At 45.7% G+C, this 23,009-nt stretch overlaps 3 protein-coding genes across 20 annotated transcripts in view; 2 read left to right on the forward strand and 1 right to left on the reverse strand.

The window, feature by feature from the left end:
• Window positions 1–6,922, forward strand: part of Lar (tyrosine-protein phosphatase Lar) — a 224,635-nt gene extending 217,713 nt beyond the window's left edge. For all 12 annotated transcript variants that reach the window (XM_026816022.1, XM_026816024.1, XM_018029058.2 and 9 more), the window contains 2 exons: window positions 938–2,744; window positions 2,811–6,922. In XM_026816022.1, the coding sequence (XP_026671823.1) occupies window positions 938–2,744; window positions 2,811–2,879 (1,876 nt within the window). In that variant the 3' untranslated portion in view covers window positions 2,880–6,922. The remainder of the gene's footprint in view (window positions 1–937; window positions 2,745–2,810) is intronic.
• Window positions 6,923–7,005: 83 nt separating this feature from the next.
• Window positions 7,006–8,936, reverse strand: LOC108627884 (putative Golgi apparatus membrane protein-like protein CG5021). 6 transcript variants are annotated; one of them, XM_018029458.2, is made up of 6 exons: window positions 8,612–8,936; window positions 8,329–8,391; window positions 8,165–8,238; window positions 7,853–8,087; window positions 7,350–7,592; window positions 7,006–7,189 (listed from the first exon to the last, which is right to left on the reverse strand). In XM_018029458.2, exons 1-6 carry the CDS (start codon window positions 8,624–8,626, stop codon window positions 7,121–7,123), a joined length of 699 nt encoding a protein of 232 aa, XP_017884947.1. In that variant the 5' UTR covers window positions 8,627–8,936; the 3' UTR covers window positions 7,006–7,120. The 6 variants fall into 6 exon arrangements, with proteins under 6 accessions (XP_017884947.1, XP_026671837.1, XP_017884949.1 ...); XM_026816036.1 differs by having other exon boundaries at window positions 7,350–7,604; XM_018029460.2 differs by lacking the exon at window positions 8,329–8,391.
• A 41-nt stretch (window positions 8,937–8,977) lies between these two features.
• On the forward strand, window positions 8,978–22,606 carry Zip48C (Zinc/iron regulated transporter-related protein 48C). 2 transcript variants are annotated; one of them, XM_018029455.2, is made up of 6 exons: window positions 8,978–9,705; window positions 10,604–10,985; window positions 11,768–11,919; window positions 11,991–12,076; window positions 18,647–18,904; window positions 20,318–22,606. In XM_018029455.2, exons 1-6 carry the CDS (start codon window positions 9,598–9,600, stop codon window positions 20,394–20,396), a joined length of 1,065 nt encoding a protein of 354 aa, XP_017884944.1. In that variant the 5' UTR covers window positions 8,978–9,597; the 3' UTR covers window positions 20,397–22,606. The 2 variants fall into 2 exon arrangements, with proteins under 2 accessions (XP_017884944.1, XP_017884945.1); XM_018029456.2 differs by having other exon boundaries at window positions 8,979–9,705; window positions 10,604–10,853.
• Window positions 22,607–23,009: the final 403 nt, after the last annotated feature.

Raw genomic sequence — 23,009 nt, forward strand, 5'->3', positions numbered from 1 at the left:
AAAGATTCAGCGCCGCGTTCGTCTACGTCACGCTTGGCTTGGCGCTACTATCCACGTTGCCAACTTGACGAGATGTATAGCCAAAATAAGCCTACAAATCTTGAAAATCACTGCATACCCCCACCAACTATTGGTCCCCACCATGGTCGCGTCGTCCCCACTTTGCGGCCGTGGGTAAAAATATCTCAACGCTGCTCTGGACGTGGAAGAAGCTGGTCGCGACCCGATCAAATATATATCTTTAATATACTAACGCAGTGTCGGTCATTTTTCTCCTGGTTCCTTTCCACAGTACAAAACAGAACAGGCAGCGGAAGGCTGTATGACTTTTCTTCAAATTTTTTCAACCTGCGATACGCATTGAAAGGAACATCGGAAAAATTGCAATACCGTGAACGGGAGAAAGGATCGAAATTTTTTCAGAATTACAGGGTGAATAGATAGCGGTAGAGGGGCCCTTTAAAATCGCGTTTGTTTTATGTCGATATCTCAATCCGTTTCGGAGATACGAGGGTTTAAAGTCCGAACGCGCGCGAGCCTGAAAGGATGAATGGACCGCGTGACCTAGATTTTTTCCTGGTACCGCGTACGCACGGTGGTAGTGGCAGAAAAAACGCTGACTCAGCGTCTGCCGCTGACCGTTCCCCCCTCCTTGCAAAGTGGGGATAGGTCAGTGACGGCAGGTGCGAGCGCGCGAGAGTCAGCCGTGAGAAAAGGACAGCATTAGCGAACTGCCGAAACTCGCAGTTGTCTTCGGACAAAGATATCTGGGCAACCAGAAGTCGTATCGACGTAAATTAAAAACGATTTTAAAGAGGAGATTTCCCTGTTTCCGTTATTCCTCGTTGTATTAAAAAGAACGTCGCCAGTTTCTTGATAATCGAGACATCGACCTTTATAAGTTTTAGTATGCACTTTAACTCGACAATTATTTCAGACGCAGACAACCGTGTAAAGCACCGGACCAAGCGGCCGTCACACGTCCCTTAATGGCCGCGGACATTAGCTCGAACCATGCACCCTCGGACCCGGTAGAGATGCGCCGTTTGAATTTCCAAACACCCGGCATGGCCTCTCATCCACCGATCCCGATCAGCGAACTGGGGAATCATATCGAGCGTCTAAAAGCGAACGACAATCTAAAGTTCAGTCAGGAATATGAGTCGATAGAGCCCGGACAACAATTCACTTGGGACCATTCGAACATGGAGGTGAACGCCTCGAAGAATCGTTACGCGAATGTGATCGCGTACGATCACTCGAGAGTCATTCTGCAGACCATCGATGGCATATCAGGCACAGACTACATAAACGCGAATTACTGCGACGGATACAGGAAACAAAATGCGTACGTAGCGACGCAGGGACCGCTTCAAGAGACGTTCGGCGATTTCTGGCGAATGTGCTGGGAGCTGAGGTCGTCGACGATAGTGATGATGACCAAGCTCGAGGAGAGGACAAGGATAAAGTGCGATCAGTACTGGCCGAGCAGAGGCTCGGAGACTTACGGTCTGATGACGGTCACGATCACGGACGTACAAGAATTGGCTACCTACTGTATCCGAACCTTCCAAATCTTGCGAGCCGGTTACTCGGAGAGACGGGAGATCAAACAGCTGCAGTTCACGGCTTGGCCGGACCATGGCGTGCCCGAGCACCCCGCGCCGTTCCTGCAGTTCTTGCGTAGAGTCAGATCCCTGAATCCACCCGAAAGCGGACCACTGATCGTTCATTGCAGCGCCGGTGTCGGGAGAACCGGCTGCTTTATCGTCATAGACTCGATGCTAGAGAGGATCAAACACGAGAAGATGATCGACATTTACGGCCACGTGACCTGCCTACGCGCTCAGAGGAACTACATGGTGCAGACCGAGGATCAGTACATATTCATCCACGACGCGCTCTACGAAGCGGTGATCTGCGGCAACACGGAAGTGCCCGCGAGGAACCTGCACTCGCACATTCAGAAGCTAATGCAACCGGAGATCGACAACATCACCGGCATGGAGCTCGAGTTCAAGAAACTGTCTAACATCAAAGTCGACTCGTCGCGATTCATCTCGGCGAATCTGCCATGCAACAAGCACAAGAACCGATTGGTGCACATCCTGCCGTACGAGTGCACCAGAGTGTGCCTGCAGCCACAGCGCAATATCGAAGGCTCCGATTATATAAACGCGAGCTTGATCGACGGCTACCGATACCGAGGGGCCTACATCGCGACGCAAGGTCCGCTCGTCGACACCACCGACGACTTCTGGCGTATGCTCTGGGAGCACAACTCCACCATCGTGGTCATGCTGACAAAATTAAAGGAGATGGGCAGGGAGAAGTGCCACCAATATTGGCCATCCGACAGGTCGATTCGTTATCAGTGCTTCGTGGTGGACCCGATCGCGGAGTACAATATGCCACAGTACATACTGCGCGAGTTCAAGGTGACGGACGCGCGGGACGGGGCTAGTCGCACGGTCAGACAGTTCCAGTTCATCGACTGGCCGGAACAGGGAGTGCCGAAGTCCGGCGACGGGTTCATAGACTTCATCGGGCAGGTGCACAAAACAAAGGAGCAGTTCGGTCAAGACGGGCCGATCACCGTTCACTGTAGCGCAGGCGTCGGTAGGACTGGAGTCTTCATCACGCTCAGCATCGTGCTGGAGCGTATGCAGTACGAAGGAGTCGTGGACATATTCCAGACGGTCAGAATATTACGAACGCAACGTCCGGCGATGGTTCAAACCGAGGTTCGTAAAATATGTTAAGGAGATAAGTTGCATTTAAATACGAGAGAATTTTTCCCGCGGTTGCAGGACCAGTATCAGTTTTGCTATCGCGCCAGTTTGGAATATTTAGGCTCTTTCGATCATTACGCCAACTGACAACCCGACACGCGCGAGGAGAGGGAATCGACCAGAGACAGAAGAGATCGACAGAGAAACGAAAGGGAGGTAGGCGAACGGGCGAAAGTGCGTCGCGTCTAGTACGTGAAGCCACTCGAGAGAAGTATGTAAGTTTGTAAGTATGTAGCCTATACCATGATACCGGGCATGAACGTACTGTACTCGTACCTTCCACGGACAAATAATAATAGAGAAAGGGCGATAAATTGTTAACTTGTCGGGCGATTAACATCGTAGCAGCCAAGTATAATCATATAGTCGGTGGTGTTGCAGCAGTCAAAGCGGAGAATTTCGTTTTTATCAGCATCGAAAGTGCTCACCGAATCAGATTCCCGGGACAAAACTGCCGTACGCCTCTCAGAGAATCGTAGGAAAGCAATCATATCTGTAGACATGTTCTTTACCGAAATCCGTTCGTAGTTTACAAAAGAAAATACAAAAACTCATAAATTCAGACTTTCTCAACTTAAGAGCTGATTCGATAAGCGATAGGAAATATTGAAAGGCAATCGTAATCGATAGTTCGATCAAATGAAACATATCCAATCCGATTACGTGTCCCAGTATCGCTCGGAGATTCTTTTAAAAGTAACTGACGAGGATTATTATTTTGCGATCGTGTGCCTTGCGGTCGAACGTCAATGTGCACACGTAGAGACATTCCTGGTTGTCGGATAACAGTGCTTCCATATTAGTGGAAAACGCAACGTCTGAAATGTAACGACTACGAGCGCAAAATGCGCTTCGTCAGGAACGAGAAGAGTTGAGAAACTTCCGTGGTATAAAACGCGCGTGGCACATTCCAAAAAGTACTTATCGATGCGACGAAAAAAAAATCGTGTGAACCTTGGCACACCGTAAAGAAAACAGAGAGACGTAAATTTCCGCTCGGCGACGAGAAAATTACCATACTGCCAAATCGACAATTAATCATGCTGAACCCATTACGCACGATAGGGATCTTCTCATTACCTACTGTAATTTTAAGTAGATCGTAAGGCGGTTGTTCTAAGATTAGCATGTAAAAGATGCCATTAGATGAAGAGGAAAAAAAGAGAATAATAATGCAACTGGACTGAATGGAAGAAGAGTGAAAGGAAACGGTGCCTATATCCAATTAAAAAAGAATGCACAAAATGTGTTGTGCAGGTTTCTAAGCGAACTAATTTAACTAACTAGAAAAGCACTGTATGTTGAATTTGCGTACTGTTCCCCCGAGCCCTCGATGCCCTCGTGTACAAAGTTCCATTATAGGCTTCTACCTCGACTACTTTTACGATTCTTTTCGGCAGCTAAAAGGACAACTGAAACTCGCTTCACGTTCAAAGAAATAAAATTCCTTTTCTTAGTAGGACTTAATCAAAGAGCAGTAGTTTAGCGTCAAAGAGAGATGAGAGTCAACGAAACTATAATTCTAGTTAGTCGATCATTGTCCCCGGTACGTAGAGCAACGCCAAATCAATGCCAAGAACAAACGTTGATCGTGCATCGACTGGATGCAACTGTGTATCTCCTTTTTGATAATAATAGAAAGTTTTTCGACGCGTGTATCACTCGCGATTTAAAGATTTACAAAAATTCTTCGTAGTCTATGAGGACAATAAGCATGTGCTCGTTTATATATCTTCTACATTTCGAAATTTTCATCGTACCGTTCGCTATAGAATCGTTCTATCGCAGTTCAATAATGGTAGAGCGTAAAATTATATTTATAGAAATATATCAAATATACATACATACGATAAAGAGATTTTTAATATACTTAAATAGAACGAAAGGACTTACAGATTTTCGTTTTTGGCATTCCTTTGGCTTCGACCGTCTGTACAATAATCTATTCTCGTTATGGGAGTCAGCAGGCAGGAGGGAAGCGGAGAGGAGAACTAAAATGATGCAACAAAAAACAGTATTACTTTATCACATCGGATCATTAAATTTCGAGCATTCTAAGTTTTATTTTAGAGTGGTTCGAGGGTCAGGAATTGTGACTAAGTGTACATAAATGCACCGTCTGTCATTAACAACATTATATAAATATAAATATAACTATAAATATGGATATAAATATAAATAAGATGATGAATAATATATACATAGATATATATTATAGATATATCACAAATGAAAAGAGTACGCATTTAAAGAAAAAGAAAACTGTGGATATTTTCCAGACTGATTTTGTTTCGTTTCCGTCGAAGAGCACGCCGTTCTGTATCAATCTTGATTTGGACGCTTCTCGTTTCTCAATGCACCTTTTGATACTATTTTTTGGATATCGTTGTTTTACTTGCATATCTAGTTTTTTACACGGACGTTTATATCGAAGAATGAAGTAATGTACTCGATTATTTCTGAACGTGCATCGTATCTCATATCGTTTTTTATTTAACGTTGTAAGACTGAAGGCCATTGCGTCTAATATATTATCACGTACGTGTATTTTCGGTACTTGCAAAAGTACTTAAACGCCTCGGTCGTCGTTACGGAAGGTAGACTTATACTTAATCCCTGTATCTCTATCATTGTCCGTTTAAACTTAAAAGATCTCGCCGCGTGATGTTCTCTTTTTACACGATTTTTGTAGACGTTTCCACAAATTCGTTGGTCTTTGGTACGAGCACGAGTCACAAAGTAATGCTATTTTTGTAATTACACACTTTTTTCTATCTGATACTTTACGCGTACATTTATTTCCCTCTTCTTCTTCTTCCTCATTTATTTACGTTTAAGTTGCATGGCAATTAACGATATCGTATTTCTGTCCCCCCCCCCCAAAAAAAAACGAATTCTAACTGACAATGAAGAGACTCGAAATAAACGACTGTTTTTCATTAAATCAAATCAACAGCTGTTAATTACACTTTCCGATAAAAAGTGTACTGTTCTTTAAAAAGTACAATTGGGTAACAAAAACTTGATTAAACAGAGGGTCGTTACACGTGGTATGCAACCTGCCACTGAGAAAAGGCTGAAAAATGAACATACATCAAAAGATACGTTTCCTCGAACGATATCAATTTATCAGACGTATTCGATAAAGTCGTTAAGAGGTGAAAACGATTTCAGTTTAGAGGATCCATAGGAAATAGCGGTAGAATACTTTTTGTACGATAATTTTAAGGAGGCGATTGTTAACTTTCGATTGAATTTCTGAATCTGAATGGTAAATTTGATTAACGGGGAGAGGGATACAAAAACGTGCACGAGGAGTGCGGTCTTTCGCCAAGACGGTCGACAACTTCGCGTTCAAAGTTCCAGATTGCAAATAAAATACGTTATGGGAAACGAAAAAGTTGAATGATTGTATAAACGTATTACTAGTTATAAGTTCGTAGCGTTATGGAACTGTATTCGATGAATTTACCGATACAAACAAGTCCACGACATTCATATATTTCTAAGCTATCGATCGTAACGTTATTACGTTATTTTGTATCATTCCAAAAGTTTTTGTGTACGTTGTAATTTAGCTGCGTGTCTATCGTTAGTGTTTATAATTTTTTTTATATCCCAGAGTGTATAGCAATATGTGGTTTGTTGTATTCTTCTTCTTAAAAAAAAAAAGAGGAAAAAGAGTAAAACGATTATACGAGTCACGTTTTCGGAGCGATCTCTAACAATACAACAAATAAAATATACAATCGGCCAGTTTATTGCTCCGTGCAATATACCACCACAACGAGTTTGCTAAAAGCGTTTGTGGGACGAACAACCCGAGTTAATTCGTTCGGATGTGATCGCAGCCGTTTGGCCGCGGTCGTCAATTCCGAAAGAGGAAAATGTGAATTAAAGAAACAAAGAATAAGTCAAATATTAAATATCGTTGAAAGAATGGGAAATTATTTTGTGATACTTTCTTGCCAGAAAGAATACAACAGGCTGAAGTGAATATAATAAATGCAATGTTACTAATTAACACCTATACAAATTAAATATTGTGTAATAGGAAGTCTGTTGACGAGGAGAAATAATGTGTACATTATGTATTGCCCTGCGGCATCAATAAACTAATAACTAACGTAGCCGTCCCTGCGTTTTAATTAAACTAATTCTTCTTTTTAGGAAAGTGATGGAAGGAGAAGCAGAAAAAAGGAACAATTACTACTTCCGTAGCAATTTCCTTTTATTCAGAACATATACAAGTCAGTTATCGATATACATAATTATATACAAATTGAATTGTGCTTAAATAACATCAGAGTTGGAAACGTCTCCCGTTTTTATATCACATTCGTTGGCTGTTGATTTGGATTACTAGGAGGAGGAGCTCTGCTCATCATCGACGCGACCTACGATGCAATAACAATTGTAACGTTTTGACTCTCGTGACACTAGAACTTCCGATCTTTTTATACATGCATTTCTTCATTATAAATCCGTAATTATGACTGGTTCGGTAGTTCTAGTGTTAATGCGTTCTTCGAGATAGAAATTATTCGTTCTACTAACATTTTGCATGACTTGTTTCCTCAAAAAATCACTAGTGGCTGCGGAAATGTTTTGGTCGTTTCCCATTTTACATTTGACGTATCCGTATAAATTCGCACCGTTCAAAACAATCGCGATGCAGACAAGAAGCAGCCACTTAAATTTTAGGCTAAACAGAGCGACTACAAAAAAGACTGACCATAATAATGGACAGAGTATCAATGCTAACCAGAAGATACGAGCCTCTGTGGTGTTGATGCGATTCTGTTGAGCACCCTGAAATACAGGGCACAATAGTAGACCTTGAACTTTATTGGTAAGACATTACTTCTCTTTACGAGCAATTTATAACTGATGACGGAACATTAAATTCTTGCATCATCATTGTTTAAAGTAAGTGGAAAGTGTAAAGAATGTAACAACCCGGTAGACCTTGTACTATATTACAATGCTCGAGCAAAGTTGCAGAAATACAAAGAATGAGATGATGATGTCGGTTGTGTTTCTTAAAGATCGAGACCAACCTTTTTAGATTCAAATATCCAGTGACTTTTCCCATTGTCGTCCACATAGTTCCACCATCGAAGACCGACCATCAGCCTGCCAGTAATGTTTTTCACAGTCCAGAAGTCCATAGACAAAAGTAATACCACAAGTACGAAGCTAGTTATGAAACTATTCGAAAACCACCCGCATAACATATAAGATACTATCGCTGCTACTCTGAAGGCTAAGTGAAACAGGGTAACGTATGGATGTCTACAAAGATTGAACACCGTCAATGTAAAAGCTGGGTCAGTTACACCTGATTCATTGCTTAAACCTAATTTATGTACTTAAGTCTGTTGCTATTCTGAGCCTCATCCTCTTCCCCGAAAGCAATCGTGTCATCATCCATTAGTAAGGGAACCTGATTAACGACATTACAACTGATTTAAATATTGAAGCAACGTGTCATACGTGAGAAACCGCAACCGCGATGCTAAGAGAAAAGCCTAACATTCTGTCCAGACGACATCGTACGCAAAAGAAATGAAACGATATTTAGAACCCTGTAAAAATGCTGAAACAAAAACAATGTTGAACATGTTTAAACGTAATATGTATACATACGGTGATGCACGACAAATGTCAGTAAACGATTCCTCCGACGCGGTTGACGTCAATTTATGTGTAGTTTAAGGCGACCGTTTTATCACGATTTAAAGCATACCAGCGAACAAAAGAATACTTGGCGTCTATGCGTAAAAATCGAATGAATTTAAGATGATGTATACACTTACCGACGCGGACGCCATATTAACACATCGAGTGTGCAGTCACTATAGATACTGACGCAACAGGAAAAGTTTTGTCCGGTGGTCAACTGGCATTCTAATAACAATAAATAATCTGGACAAAGTAGATAGTATATCAAAGTAGCGATCATTAAACAGTGGAAAGTTAGAAGTGATTCACATAACAAAATAAGGTTTCGGAACAGTATCGTTCTTTCTCCCTGAACTAAAAACGCGGCATGCCTTTCTCCACTCAAACACTCCGCGCAGCGAGACAGCGCAACTGTCTCTCTCCCGGCTCGGTCGACGCATGCGACTGATATTAAACATCTTGCCGAGAATAGGACAATATTTTTCCACGTTAAGGGTGAGAAACGTGAAGTGATATGCATGAAATTTTTCACGGCTGCCATAAATAAGTTTGTCAACCGTTGAAAGACTGGGAGTGATGAGGTCGGTGTAAAGGACTGATTCAGTTCTAACGCAGGGGCGACGGTTTATTGGGTATATATTGACGATTTATTGAAATTGACGCATCGGTCGATCAAACAATTATTCGACGTCACATGCATGAGCAACCCGATTTGTGCACAACGGCAAAGAGTCATGAAGTCGCGCTAACGATACGACTACTGCGTCTACTATGAAACTACTGTTTCATGACAGCGTTCTACTACTCGGAAATAATAATTGACAAGTGTAGGTCGTGATGGGTAGTGGTTGCAGTTTCTAATTGCAAGTTACTGTAGCAGTTGCAGGAGAGATAACGATGATAGTGATAGTGCCCGTGATGAAGGTGGAGCGAAAGGATGTAGTGGAGTAGTGGTACTGGTGCGCCGGAGGTGGTGGTTGCGATAAGTGTGGGGGACTGAATGCACGTTTCGAATTTTGTGTCCCACAGTCCCACGTCCTATAAAACAGTTTCTCGTGGCTGAACGTTGCTGAGGACGTGCGGTATTGTCTAAGGCGTCGAGAATCGTATAAATCGTACAATGTTGAAGGATTGTACACCGATCAAACAGGCGCTCCTAGGAACGTTATTTACGTGGGCTCTCACCGCAGCGGGTGCCGCACTTGTCATTGTTATCCGGGGAAAGCAAGTAAGATTATGTCTTCTCCTTTTGTCTCGCGATACTTTCCGATCTCTCACAACTTGATCAACATTCGTGGCTACGTTAACCGAAGATGCACGTATACATATATCAGTTCGACTCTAACCTATAACCTTATCGCGATTCGTCGTCCATTCGCGGGAATCGAACCGTTTTTGAAACTCAGGTCTCACTTGTTAAATTTGAGAGCGTAGGAAACAGCGAATATTCAGTTTCATTCCGCGACTTCTCTTATAGCGTCTCGCATCTCGTTTCATCCATTAGAATTCAAGATTACCATGTATTTATCTTCCATTGAATATGATGGTGGAAAATTAGCATAAAATCTGACGTATCCTCATTTCAACCAATCGAGGAAGTGTAAATTACATTACTTGAAAGGTACTCTTAAGCTGTTTTGACGTTATCTAATACTTAACATTTGCTTTTCCGAAAAGTTACTGACACGTGTGTTCTGGTTACACTTCATCTGATAAGATTAGATACGTTTTAAACGCATGAACGTGATATGTATTTACAAAACTAAGAGTGCTTAGATTTTTTCAAATCACAATGTTCGACTGATTGGCCCTTTGCGACACGCGTCACGTGTAACGTGAATGAATGGCAAAGTAGTATTTTTAACTTACATCCGAATAATTTAATCGAATATCCTGTTTCTCAATCATATGCCCACATCCCCTACCAATTTGTACGAGTTACCTCACTACGAATTTGAGAATTCGAACGCACGTTTGTCTGTTGGAACTAATAAGAACTTAGGCGTTAAGCGTGCGATACACAACGCGGATGTTTTAACAAGTTGTTAGCGCGTAATTGAGAAGCACGAAGAGTAGAAGAAAGAAGTAGAACGAGTCTAAAGGATGCGTACGCGTTTTCATTGCAGCGTAAATTGTTGGACATCAGCCTAGGATTCGCCGCCGGCGTAATGATAGCGGCGAGTTACTGGTCGCTGCTGGCACCTGCTCTCGAAATGGCAGAAAAGAGCAAACTGTATGGAGCAGAGGGTCAATTCGCGTTTATACCAACCGGAATCGGTTTTCTCGTAGGCGCGGCATTCGTTTACGGAACGGACGCGTTGATATCTTCTCTTGGCATTCAGTCCCCCAATGTGCTTTTAGCTATGCAATCAGTGGGTACGAAACAAAAACGCAAGATTGTTGCAAAACTAAAGAGTGACGAGGATTTAAACAATTATGATCCGTATAACGGCGTACAAATATCCGATGGGAATATGTACACTCGATTCGAGTCGACCACCATCGATGGTATCACAACTTTTTTTCTCGTAACATCCAATTCTCTCTGTAGGCTTGGAAAATGGGATCAGTTCAGGATACACGCACGCGTGTATAATTTATTTTATGTCTATGTGTCAATACAAAAATGTCGATGTACACTCGCCCCTCTTTGCTTTTTCACGCAATAAGTAACACAGTTCGTTCAGAAAGAAGCAGTATCGGCGTTTGTGTCGAAAAAAAGAGTAAGAAAGTCTTTCTTTTACCTTAGTTTCGTTAATCAATTATTTGCTGCTTGTTTCTAAAGAAACAAATTATTTTGTATTTATTGTATTTACTGTGCGTTACATCTTATAATGCGACGTAGCTAGCTAAACTGTTTTTGTCGGTGTGATGCTTTGAAATGCTTCTGAACTTCTGGCTCGTGCATGTTTAAAGCAACAAGTGGAACTTGCGAAAAACACGATCGTTAAAATATAAATACTATAAATAGCATGGGTGGCTACTGAAACTCCGTTGCTAACATGGTTAACACTTTTCGAACGAGAGGTTCTCAAACTGTTCTATCAATTTGTGTTTCGAAAGTTCCATAACTTTGAAAACTGATCTTATTAATCCTGTCTGCGGATCTCATGCGCAATGAAGTCTGTAATAAATACGGGGTATTAAAGTACGATAAGCTTGCTTCGATACTAAGAACGTAAAGAAAAATGGTGACGTATACACGCGACTTGCACACGCGTCGGATTGGGTTCTTAATACATGGCTCCCAGGGCATAGGCTGCTCTGCAAGATTGTCCTTGCGTTCGTAGGTTTTTACGAGCAAAACGCTCGTCGACGTCAAGTTGCAAATACGAACGGGCCAGCGGAACAAGGGGATGTGGGTACAGTTTACGAGGATCCCAACAACGAATGTAAAAATAATCAATGGAGGAGAGTGTTGCTACTGATAATAGCTATCACGGTAAATATATTTACATATTTTAGTTTGGATTCGATTATGGCTCGTCGACTCTACCGCTTTATATTGTATAGGTGCACAATATACCAGAAGGTTTGGCAGTCGGCGTCGGATTCGCTGCTATAGGCAGTAGCGAATCAGCAACCTTTGAAAATGCAAGGTAAACAACATTCTTATATTTATCGTGACGTAAGTTGATATCGCGGCAAACGAAGTCGCAGTTTTGATCATTATCAAATGACAATTCTTTTTCCACAATAAATTGCATTCTGTTCTGCAATAAGAGATTATTCTGACACTTTGTCCCGTAATAAAAGATAATTACGATAGTTCTAGGTATAGTTCACGATATTTCGGTCGAGCTATAAAGTCGCTTAGGTCAATCGTGATCTATCAAGTTCATTATAAAAGATCAACCGTTGTTAAATGATCAAAAAGATCGCTTCAAAATAAGCGCAACATCACTGTTAGAACGTATCGATACATTTATTTAAAAATTTGTTATGTACATCGTTTGCCGAGAGGAGTTCGGCCTTCTCGTTTCACCCTATTTAAAAATCGTTCGAAAGATAAAAGTTATCTCATCGTATCGCAATTTCCCTTTCTCTGTTTTGCATTTTTGAAACGGAAAGCGTCGATAACAGCAAACCGCGCGAGCGAGTGATAGAGGCGCTTCTATTTGGCCGCACAGCCATGCAGTTGAGCCTATCGCCAATAGACGGTAGCACCGTTGGTGTTGAACGGGTTAAGCTACGAGTGCGTAATAGGAGGAGGTCCCCATGAATGAGTTCTATGGTGGTCAGTCGCGAGTGCCAGCCGCAGGCAAAGTTTATTGGCAGCGCTGGGTGCTCGCGGCGAGGGGGAAGGGCACGCGTGGCCCTGGAATTCAACGAGCCCTAGGCGCCGCGCATTCCATTCCAGCTCGCCCCCTTCCCCGTTCCTCTCCTCCTCGGCTCTCCTCTCTCGCCGGACTTCTGAACTCGCTCTCTTTACCGCCGCGCGCCTTTGACTTTGGAGCACGGCGATGCCTGCCGGTGACGTGTACGACCACATCGAATGATATGACGTTGATTTCATCTCCGTCGAACGGAACGGACGTTCGACGGCGTAAACTTTATTTATAGAGAATGACAGACGATGATCAAATATTTCGGATCTTCCTCTCGTTCTCTTCTTTCTCCCGTTTCAGTTCGCATCTTATCCGACGAGATAACCTGCCCGTTCTCTCGAATTCGCTTGCCACAGCTTCGCGTATGATAATCGCGAATGGAATGCTTTCGCAAGCAGGAGCTTGTTTATAGATATCCTGAGGCGCAGGGCTATCTGTAAAATCGAAACCTGGTTGACCGACGTGGATCGCGTCAGGTCAGAATTCCACGGTGCACGGTCGAACAACGCGGTTCGGTTAAGATTATGAGTGTTCGTAGGTCATTAAGAATCCGTGGAATGAATGGACTGTGTCGGCGTTCTCGTTTCCGTCACGCGACAATTAAGAAATATACAGGGAATTCATTTTATTCTTACACCATAGGAATTGACGAAGACCAAGCTCATTGTCCAGTCGAACAAACTTTGAACCTCGAGGTTCGCTGAACAGCGTCGCTCCTTTATGAGGAGAAAAAGGGGCGATAAGCGGGACGACGTAAACGCGGTATCGCGCAAGTTTCCCGGTTATGAATGAATCGTGGCTCGGTCCGAAAGATGACCCCGGTCGATATATCGGAGTCGTGCGTATCTTCACGCGGCGGTTCGTGCCGTGCGTACCATCGTTATCGTCGCAAGCGTCTCCTCATCCGATGTACCCACGAGCGTATCTTTGTTCAGGGAAAGCTACGTCGACAAACATATTTTTCATAGTATACGGTGACAACGGTATGAATCGTTCCGCGATAAAGCGTGCGGGAGACACGAGTATACGCGCGTCCTCGTTCGGGAAATCGTTCAGCCTTGAGCACTTATCGAGCCGGAGCATGCCCTTTTGTAGCCGAACTCGTTGGTAACGAGCGACATTCCATTCTCACGACGATCGTGATCGCGATCGCGATAACCAGCCTAACTTGAACCAACGCGCGACCGACGCGACGCGAAATAAGAAAAAAATATCGTCAGTAGGTCCTTTGAGTTTTTACGCAAGAGCTTGTGTTACCTCGCTGCGTGTCCTTTCCGAGGAAAGGTAATCCATTCTTGAGACAGAGGCGTGAAACGAGGAATCATGAATGAAAGGTTCGACCGATCCGCGTCAGCGTCCGCGTCAGGAATAGTCGAGAGCAACGAGGCAGGAGAAATAGAGCGAGGAAAAGAGAAAAGGACGGTGGGAAGGTGGGTAGCCGATAGGAGCGACGATATTTGCACTCGTAAAACGCTCAAGGATATCTGGTACTGAGTCACCGTCGGTGGTATGCGGATTTTTCGCGGAATCTCGCCACGCGATTTCCTTTTTTCGTCTTTGAAATTCGTCACAGCGCGTACTCCGCGTCGCCGGAGCTGCCTGTTTAAGGTAATCGACGAACGCTTTTCGGTTCGAGGAAACGTGTTCGCGTAAAATCGATTTTCAGAGCGAACCGGAGAGAGAGACGGGCTCGGATCGATCGACTTTTTACCGTGTAACTCGCGACTTCGCTTGAATTTTTCCCGTGTCTTTGATAAACGAGAGATAGGGAAGGGTGAGAGCGATAGCGAGAGTAAAAACGGAGGAACTACGGAATGGCGAGTCGGCGTGCCACGTAGATGAGGTGGTGCTATGTTAAACATGGCGCCGGACAAAGCTGCCGACGAAACCACCTCATTTCAGTGCTATCCTCCTGTCTGTCTTATTATAAACCGACCGACCAGTGCTCACCGTACCGCGGCCCATCTCTGTCCTCGCTTCTCTGCTCTTCTCTTTTTACTCGCCCGCTCTCTCTTCTCTCTACCTTTTACCCTTTCTCTCCCCGGCTCTGTCCTCTTTCAACCTGGCCTCGGTCGCCTCTCCTTTACCTCACCAGCGTAATAGCGCCGTCTGACCATTATAAACGCGATAGTTTGTAACTTATTTCTGCCTTTAACTATATTCTCGGAGATCCAAAGTATCCGGACAGTTCTAACCGATATCCTAGCGATGGTCAATTTTTAAGCTGGGTTCAGCCGCACAGCCTCTACCGTTCCCTCAATCGTTGCACTTTGTACCCGGTACTTATCACGCGCGGAAAGCCAGTTCTGACGTGTGTTAATAGCAACGGAAGTCAGTTACGATATAGTACTTCCCGCTTAGCTTCGGTGCATAGTATTACGAGTGCACGTGCGCAACGATAGGTACGCTGGCCGTAACAGAGAACCTCCTTCGCGACAACCGCTTTCCATAGTTAACTTCGAGCAGAAACGGTTTGGGGTGAATCGGAAATTCGGGCGAATCGTTAGAAGGTGTGATCGTTCGTGAACCGGACTCGGAGAACGTTCAATGATTCGACGACGTCGAAAGTCGGAGAAAGTTTTTTTTGGGAGGGAAGATAACGATCAATCAAACGGGCAACCGGTGAGCACGTTTGTCATTGCGACTTCCTCCGGGTCTCTCTCCTGCCGATAGCCCGGCGTATCGGTCTCTCTTTCGCTCTTGCCCGGTGTCTCGGTTAATTCGTTCCTCTTTCTCTGGCATCGGGCGATGCACCGGCGTGCACGGTGCAGCGACTTCGCAATGCTTGGAATGCAGCAGCATTACGCATGCGCACCGCGTACCTTACTCGGAACAGACGAACAGCCGGATCCGTTATGTCCCTCGACGACGACCTCGGGACGATCGTCTGCACGGACTATCTAGCTTCTTCTCGCGATTTCTATCAAACGAGTTTCTTCCGCCCCGACAGACACCTGCGCCGACCCCTCGGAACGCCATTTGATCCGGGCGAAACTTAAGGGTGCAAACTGGCCGAGCAGAGAAAAAGGAGGAGAGGTACGGTTCCCGGGAATCTGCGAACGCGTTTCTATTTGACATTAGCGCGCGGCTCGTAGCGCGGAGCGATGCCGGAGGTAGCAGGGAAGAACGGCGTTGATCTTGGTCTTATGATTTTATGGTGTTAGTCCGCGGCCGGTGGCCTCGGGTCTCGGAGAAGAGCCGGAGAGCTCGCCTTGGCGTTGGTGGAATGCGGGACGGGCAAATCGCGGTCGGCCCGCTTGCGCCTCGTTCCCATGCATTCCTTACTCCCTCTCTCGTTCTTTCCTCGCTCTCTCATTTCTGCACCCCCTCCTTCGTTCGTTTCTCTTCCTCGCCCACATCCCTCTTCGCTTCGCTCCTCTCTCTCTCTCTCCCTCTCTCTCTCTCTCTCTCTCCTTTTTGTCTTGCTCGCTCCTCAGTTTTCTCATACAAACGCGTTTGTACGTACGTACCCTCTTCGTTTCTCTTTTTGACACGCGGTATACCGATCGTACACGCACACCTACGGTGGCCCCCCCGTCTCCTCGTCTAGCCCTGTCCGCGTCCGTGTCTTTCGGGTTCGCCACCGGCAATTCCTCATCTTTTCTCTTGCTCCTACGTTCATCCAAAATCAGAAACCGATCGGTGAAAAACCGCTATCGACTAGAGAGCCTCGGAGCCGATGGAATGCGACTATGGGACAAAGGGGACCACGCGGTACCGGTCCACGTAGCTTAGAGACGTGCAGGTTTTTCGATTTCTCGTTTCGCCACGAGCGAAAGAAAGAAAGTCGGCCGCGGATGGCCAAAGAGAAAAGTAATTTACGATCCTTCCGGTCGTTACACGAGACACCGCAAAGCCGCGGATAGGTGTTGCCACGTAAGGACAACCGCGGTTGCTCGTGGAATGCAAAATGGCGACCGTAGTGCGTTCAGCGAAGCTACTCGACCGCCATGTTGGTGCACATCGGTCGGTGTGCGCTGCTACGTTCGATAACCCTCTCGGGCCAGATTTCATTATTTTCATCGACGCGACGCACGGCCTTTTTCATGCCCGCTAGACCACCGCGATGTACCTACGCGCGTATAACGGTGTATAACCGCGGTCCCTGCTCGATCACGAGCACCAAAACAACGTCGTGCTACTTTTTTTTATCGGTACCAACCAGTTTGGTGAGATCTCCTTCGCTTCCACTAGGAGAAATCGATTTTTCGGCTCGAGACAGCGCGACGCCCTCGCGCGCGCAATTCCCCGGCCCCGCTCCGTCTCCGTTTCTAATTTAAAGAGAGAACCTCCGGCGAGAGGTGAAAAGAAATTTATGAATGGACTTCCCGTTTTGTACGGAGCGAACTGCGTAGCCGCGACCCGATAAACGCTTTCTAATCAGCGACCAGCACGTGCGGGATGAAACAACGGTTAATAGGGTCGTCGAACACCTTTGCCACACGTGCGTTGGCAAACTGCTAATTTTATTACCAACGCGAGGCATTTTTCCTTCTATCGACAAGCGAGGATACGGAACGGAGTTTCCGAAAGACGTTGATCGGTCTAGCTGTCTGGTAGCGGGGTAGACTCGCCGGGAGTAGCGGCCCTGACCGTGGAAACGAGAAAGAAGAAGTCAGGAAGGAAAAGAAACCGACCTGTAGGAGAGCGTGGTCAGAGGAACGCGGAGCGAGAGGGAGAGAGGAGGACGTCGAAGACGGAGAGGAAAGTAAAAGAAGGTGAAGCCAGGGGTGGTGGAAGGGGGCGATCATTCTTGGAACTCGGGTGACCTCCCCTGGTGCAAGCTGGCGAACAGCCGGACCCGACGGGTTAACTGTACAACCACTTATGTACGTCGATGCTGTAGGAACGCGACGACGATGCCGTCCCATGAAATAACGCGTTACGCACCGCGGCATGACACACCATACCATGTGCTCGGGCTGTACGCGAGAGAGCGCGTTCTCTACGCCGCGATCATCCTGCATCGGGAAGGAGGAGCTTCTCGGATCGCGTCATTCATTCACCTGCACGCCCGTTCTCTCTGCCGACCGACCGCTAATCTATTGTTCCTTGGGAATTCTAACCGTTTCTCTATCGACGATCCACCGCGTATCGCGGAACACCTAGCTCGTCGTCTTTCCCAGCTCGTCGACGATCGACGCGCCTCCTAAAGTATCATCGTTCCAATATCCGATTAGAACGTCTACTTGGCAAACGTAAATTCCATCTATGTACCAGACTGAGGTAGCTCGTCCAAAGCCGCATTCCTCTCGCTGCGTTTTTCCCCTGGTCCCCCTATTTTCTACCGGCTATCTCATCTGGCCGAGCCATTCATTGGGATGACTCTTCGTTCCCAGTGAATCTTCCGTTTATCTTTTTAACCGTTCGATCGACGATAATTCGATGGAAATTGAAAAAAAAAGAGCGTATAAAAATGCCCGAAGGAGCGGTGCGATACGCGAGCGTTACATAGACGTGTGTATACGCGATCGTGTTGGTTCATTCACCTGCTATGTGGCTCGCTCTTTTGCTTTCGTTCCCGCGGCCGTCTCCCTTCGTTACACGCTGCTCTAAAGAGTTACGAGACCGAAAAAGAAGCAACACGCGAGTATCGACGGTGAAATTCGGACGCGTTCGCTGGCGAGCCAGGTAGCCGGAGTACCGGTGAGACGAGTGTACCGTCCGGTCACCTAAGAGGCCGGAGCACTCGAGTAGACGGAAAAATCTAGAGAATGTCGAAGCAACCGTCGACCAGTTTCGATAACTCACCGCGACTAGGTTGGCTCGCGCGGACGTCTGGCCCCTTCGTTCCAGTCACGATGATACCAGCGGACATCCGTTTCTCCGCATTTGTTACAGGAACCTCGCGATCGGCATCGGTATCCAGAATTTCCCCGAGGGACTGGCGGTGGCTCTGCCCCTTCAGGCGGCCGGGATTAGCACCTTCAAGAGTTTCTGGTACGGGCAACTCTCGGGGATGGTGGAACCGCTCGCAGGCGTCCTTGGCGCAGCCGGAGTGACGCTCGCTGAACCTGCGCTGCCTTATACGCTCGCCTTCGCGGCCGGTGCAATGATCTACGTCGTGATCGACGATATCATCCCGGAAGCGCATCAGAGGTACGTCCGATTTTTTACGTTCCAGCCCTTTAAAGATTCAACGTTCGGCGATTGTTTTTCATTGAGGCTGAACGATCATTACATTCGGTGTTTGTACAAACGTACGCGTTTTTACGACGGGTATTCGAATAATTTACGGTACAATGGCGCGTGACGTAGTTCGCTCTTAGGCTTTGGTAAAACGGACGTAGCAAATTTCTTTCCCAGGCCCGACTGCCTAGCAAAACGCGCATTGTCATTATAATTGGCTTCTTTTGTATTTCGCGTGCGATCTAACCGCCCGGCTGGGAGTACCGTATAGATGCTCCTGAGACAGCGGTGCCAGCTACGCTCCCTCGGGAACCCTCCGGGGCCCGGAAAACACAAAAGTGAAAATAGATTCCCCCCTCTGTCCTGATGAACCGTTGCTCGACCTCCAACTTCTTCTCGAACGCGTGTGATCTTTTCCAAAAGAGAAAGACGAGAGAGAGGGAGAGAGAGAGAGAGAGAGGAACAATGCTTTGCTTTCTGGTTTAGCGGGACGGTTCAGTTTCTTAGCGAATCTTGTTTTCTTCTACGATTAATTCGACGATAGACGAGGACGAGAGAAAGTTTTTGATCGGCCTAGAATCGATTAGTTTTCGCAAAGATAGGAGACGCAAGCGCGAGAACAGACAAGGAAGGACGCTCTCTTTTCTCTCGTCTTTCAGGAATTCATTTTTACTCGCCGATGCACCTCTAGTCCCGGGTTCTCGGAACGGTCGATCCTCGTGATCGTTTGCATGATTGTGTGCTCGGTGAAAAGGAATGCCTCGTTTCGGGTCCCGTGGCCTCGTAGCTAACGGCAATCGCCTACTTCTCGAAGAGTAGTCCGCCGTACCGATCGATACTTAGGTACTGAACAGGAGTTCAATCGGAATTGTACTCGACCGCGAGTTCTTTAATCTTTATCATTAATGAAAATAGAAATTTCTCAGCCACGCCGAAAGGAGGTATTTACCACGCGGATACGATTGATGTGGTAGAACGCCCACCGAAAACAACGGCGCATTTCACCCGCCGTTAAAATTGATGGCCGTGTATAATTTACGAAATCAACAAGCCGTGACGTACAATACCGTGTATGCTTTATGCGTGCTTAATCTCTACTTATACCGCGAAAACCCTTTTATTACTCGCCATCCTGGCGTTGTTCCTCGCTACTTCGTTGCGTCGCAGCAGTGGACCATATTCCTGTTTCACCGTGTCCTTCCTACTTCGATCTTCTTCTTACTAACTGTGTCTCCATCGTCGTCCAGTGTTTCATTCTTAATATTCCTCTGGATCCATCTCCAACCAGTGAGAGAGAGAAAGAGAGAGAGAGCAAGCAAGCATCTTGTTTCTTGATGCGAGAGCGGTAGCTGAGAAAATGTTTTTCTTGCTTTCTGATTACAGTGGAAATGGCAAAGTCGCCAGCTGGGCCGCAGTCGTTGGTTTCTTGATAATGATGTCCCTAGACGTCGGATTAGCGTAAAATTGTCGGTCGCCGCGAGATTAAAGACATTTACTGCGGCACGGAACTCGATTCCTAGTTTTTAATTTCGTGTGTTCCATCGTGAACTCCCATGATACGCCGTGTGTATCGCGTGTCGTCCCTGGTCGCGATCGAGATTGGGGTTCGCGCGTTAACAACCTCGAGAATCGATAAGAATCTCGAGATCGTGCAGAAAGATCTCGTGAGTTCAATTCCGTTTCCCGCGTGAAAATGATCGAACCTCGTCTTCCATGAATCTAGCCTTTCTCGGTCCGATTCAGAAGTCAACTAGATCGATCCGGCGACGACCTTTCGTCAATGCTTTGCGAGATTCTACGCCGTACTCAACTGCGACCGAGGGAACGTATCAGGCGACGTATCTTATCCAATCGGTTCATGATCGATTTGAGAAACCCTGACGAGCTGAACTAGTGCAATCGAGACACACGCGTATCGGCGCACCGACTTATTTTCTAGATGCATAAGTTTAACTCCATCTCGTCATATAACTTACCCATACATCATGTTTGCATCATACACACAAACACACACATATTCATTAATTTTACTTATTTTTTCATTCCTCTACTTAGAGCTTGCACGCGTTATTTGTGCACAGAAGAAATTAATTAGTGTGCGATCGATTCAGATCGCTTATTTAAAAATGAAAGCCACATGCACACACAATAACAGTATCAAACGTTCCTATAAATGGATTCTTGACGGAGGGTTCATCGACGATCTCCGTTTCGGGTTCGTCGTCAGATCGAAGTATTGCAAGTTCATTTGTCCGATTCCTCTTGTCGACGTTCAACGGACGTACATACCTTGCTTTCTTAACCCTTTGCACTCGAGCGGTGACTCTCGCTCACCAAGACGTTATCTCACCTTAAATTTTATTGTGGCGCTTTTAGCGAGACAGGCGACGTGTGTATAAGACCCTATAAGTGTAAAATGATACTCCTTTAAATGGAGATAAGTTTTTCGTATCGGAACCTTAGTCTGTAACGACAACCGTGCATCACTTTCGACATTAGTTCGAACTTGACAGTCGCGCCGAAAGATTATAATAATAGAAAGTGGATAATAGAAAAAAGAATACTGTTCTAACGGGAGTTAAGAAGGATTGCAAAGTCTGCTCGCGACGAAATATAACCGGAGAAAGACACCAGACAACATATTATCGTAATACTTGTCCCGACAAACCGGGCACGCATTTTGGAAATTGTTACAGTAAATATCAAACAAAGGAAAAATGCTATGATTAATGTTTACGAAATTATGTTTCTAAAGGTACAAAAATACGCAAAATATTAAAATATAAAAATTTTATGTAGTAATTTGGATGTATAATCATTTTAAGTTAGAGCTAAGGAATTCAGCAAAAATGCTCCAAAATGTCTCGAGTGCAAAGGGTTAATGTCCGTCGCATTCGAAAACGCTGAAAGTAATGATGTGTGTTAAAAATGTTGAAGTAACGCTGAGACAATTATGGGCAGCTAATTCTTCGATCTGACTCATTGTACATCGTCGGGAAATCGAGCGTCGTTTGGTTTATATTAAACCAGTCGTATTAAACTGCATCTTAAACCCTTTCTCTACGGGCGGATTCTCCGCCGCGGTACTCCCGCTGAAGGGGCCGCCGCACCAAAAATGTGCACGGTGCTCGAATAAGATCATCAGCGACCGCGTTTACGCTTCACAGCAACCCGAGTTGGTTTGACGGTGTTTATTGAAAAAAATAACTTTTCACAAATTAACCCTTTCGCTACGGGAGTGTTCTCCGCCATGGTACTCCTGCTGAATGGCTGTAGTCGCCCGTAGTACGTCAGTGGTATTTTATACAGAGCGATTACAGTCGCCCGTAGTAACGAAAGGGTTAATCTAAGTCCCCGTATGGACACTTTGCGATCGAAGTGGTACTCTACGAATTCTCACATCGTGACCACGATTTATTGTATAGACTCGTCCTAGCCACTGTAAATACATATACACGGACACCCGACTAATTGTATTTCGATCGAAAATAAACGCGGACAAGTACGCATCGCCGTTAGCGGCACATGGCGAGCGATGTGTATCCAAGATACAATGAATTCAGTGTATATACAATTGGAAAGGTTTATACTGGGAACTTTCTACTATGTCAGTACGAGAGAATCGTTTGTACCGAGAGTAATAAAACAGTTGCGAATTGCGGTTACACGGAACGCAACCAGAATTTTTCACCATCTTCAAGTCCCGATCCTGCGATATCATTTTCCTGGCAAGAAAAAGGACGTCGTCGGGACGAAAGCGTGAGCAGTCTCGATGGTAGCGAGCCGCATGGGACGAGAAACGCGCGCGAGTACGCGATATCGGCGGAGGGGAAAATTCGATCGTTGCGCAGTTGTAATCTGTGTTCCCTTGTGCGACATAGTTAAGCGCGGTGTGCACACCGGCGATGGTATATAGTCGTGTAGTCAGCCGCGGCGAGGTAAGATTCGGTGAAACGAGCGTGCAGTATCGGAACGGCGCGGCGCGACCCTCGTCTCGCGTCTCACCCGAAGAAGTTGCATAACCCGAAGAGAGTCGGGGCATGAATGGAGCCGAGCGACAAGGACGGCTGCACCG

This window comes from Ceratina calcarata, unplaced genomic scaffold (assembly GCF_001652005.2).
Source record: "Ceratina calcarata isolate Rehan_Ccalc_2016 unplaced genomic scaffold, ASM165200v1 scaffold48.2, whole genome shotgun sequence".
In the NCBI taxonomy this organism is placed as follows: domain Eukaryota; kingdom Metazoa; phylum Arthropoda; class Insecta; order Hymenoptera; family Apidae; genus Ceratina; species Ceratina calcarata.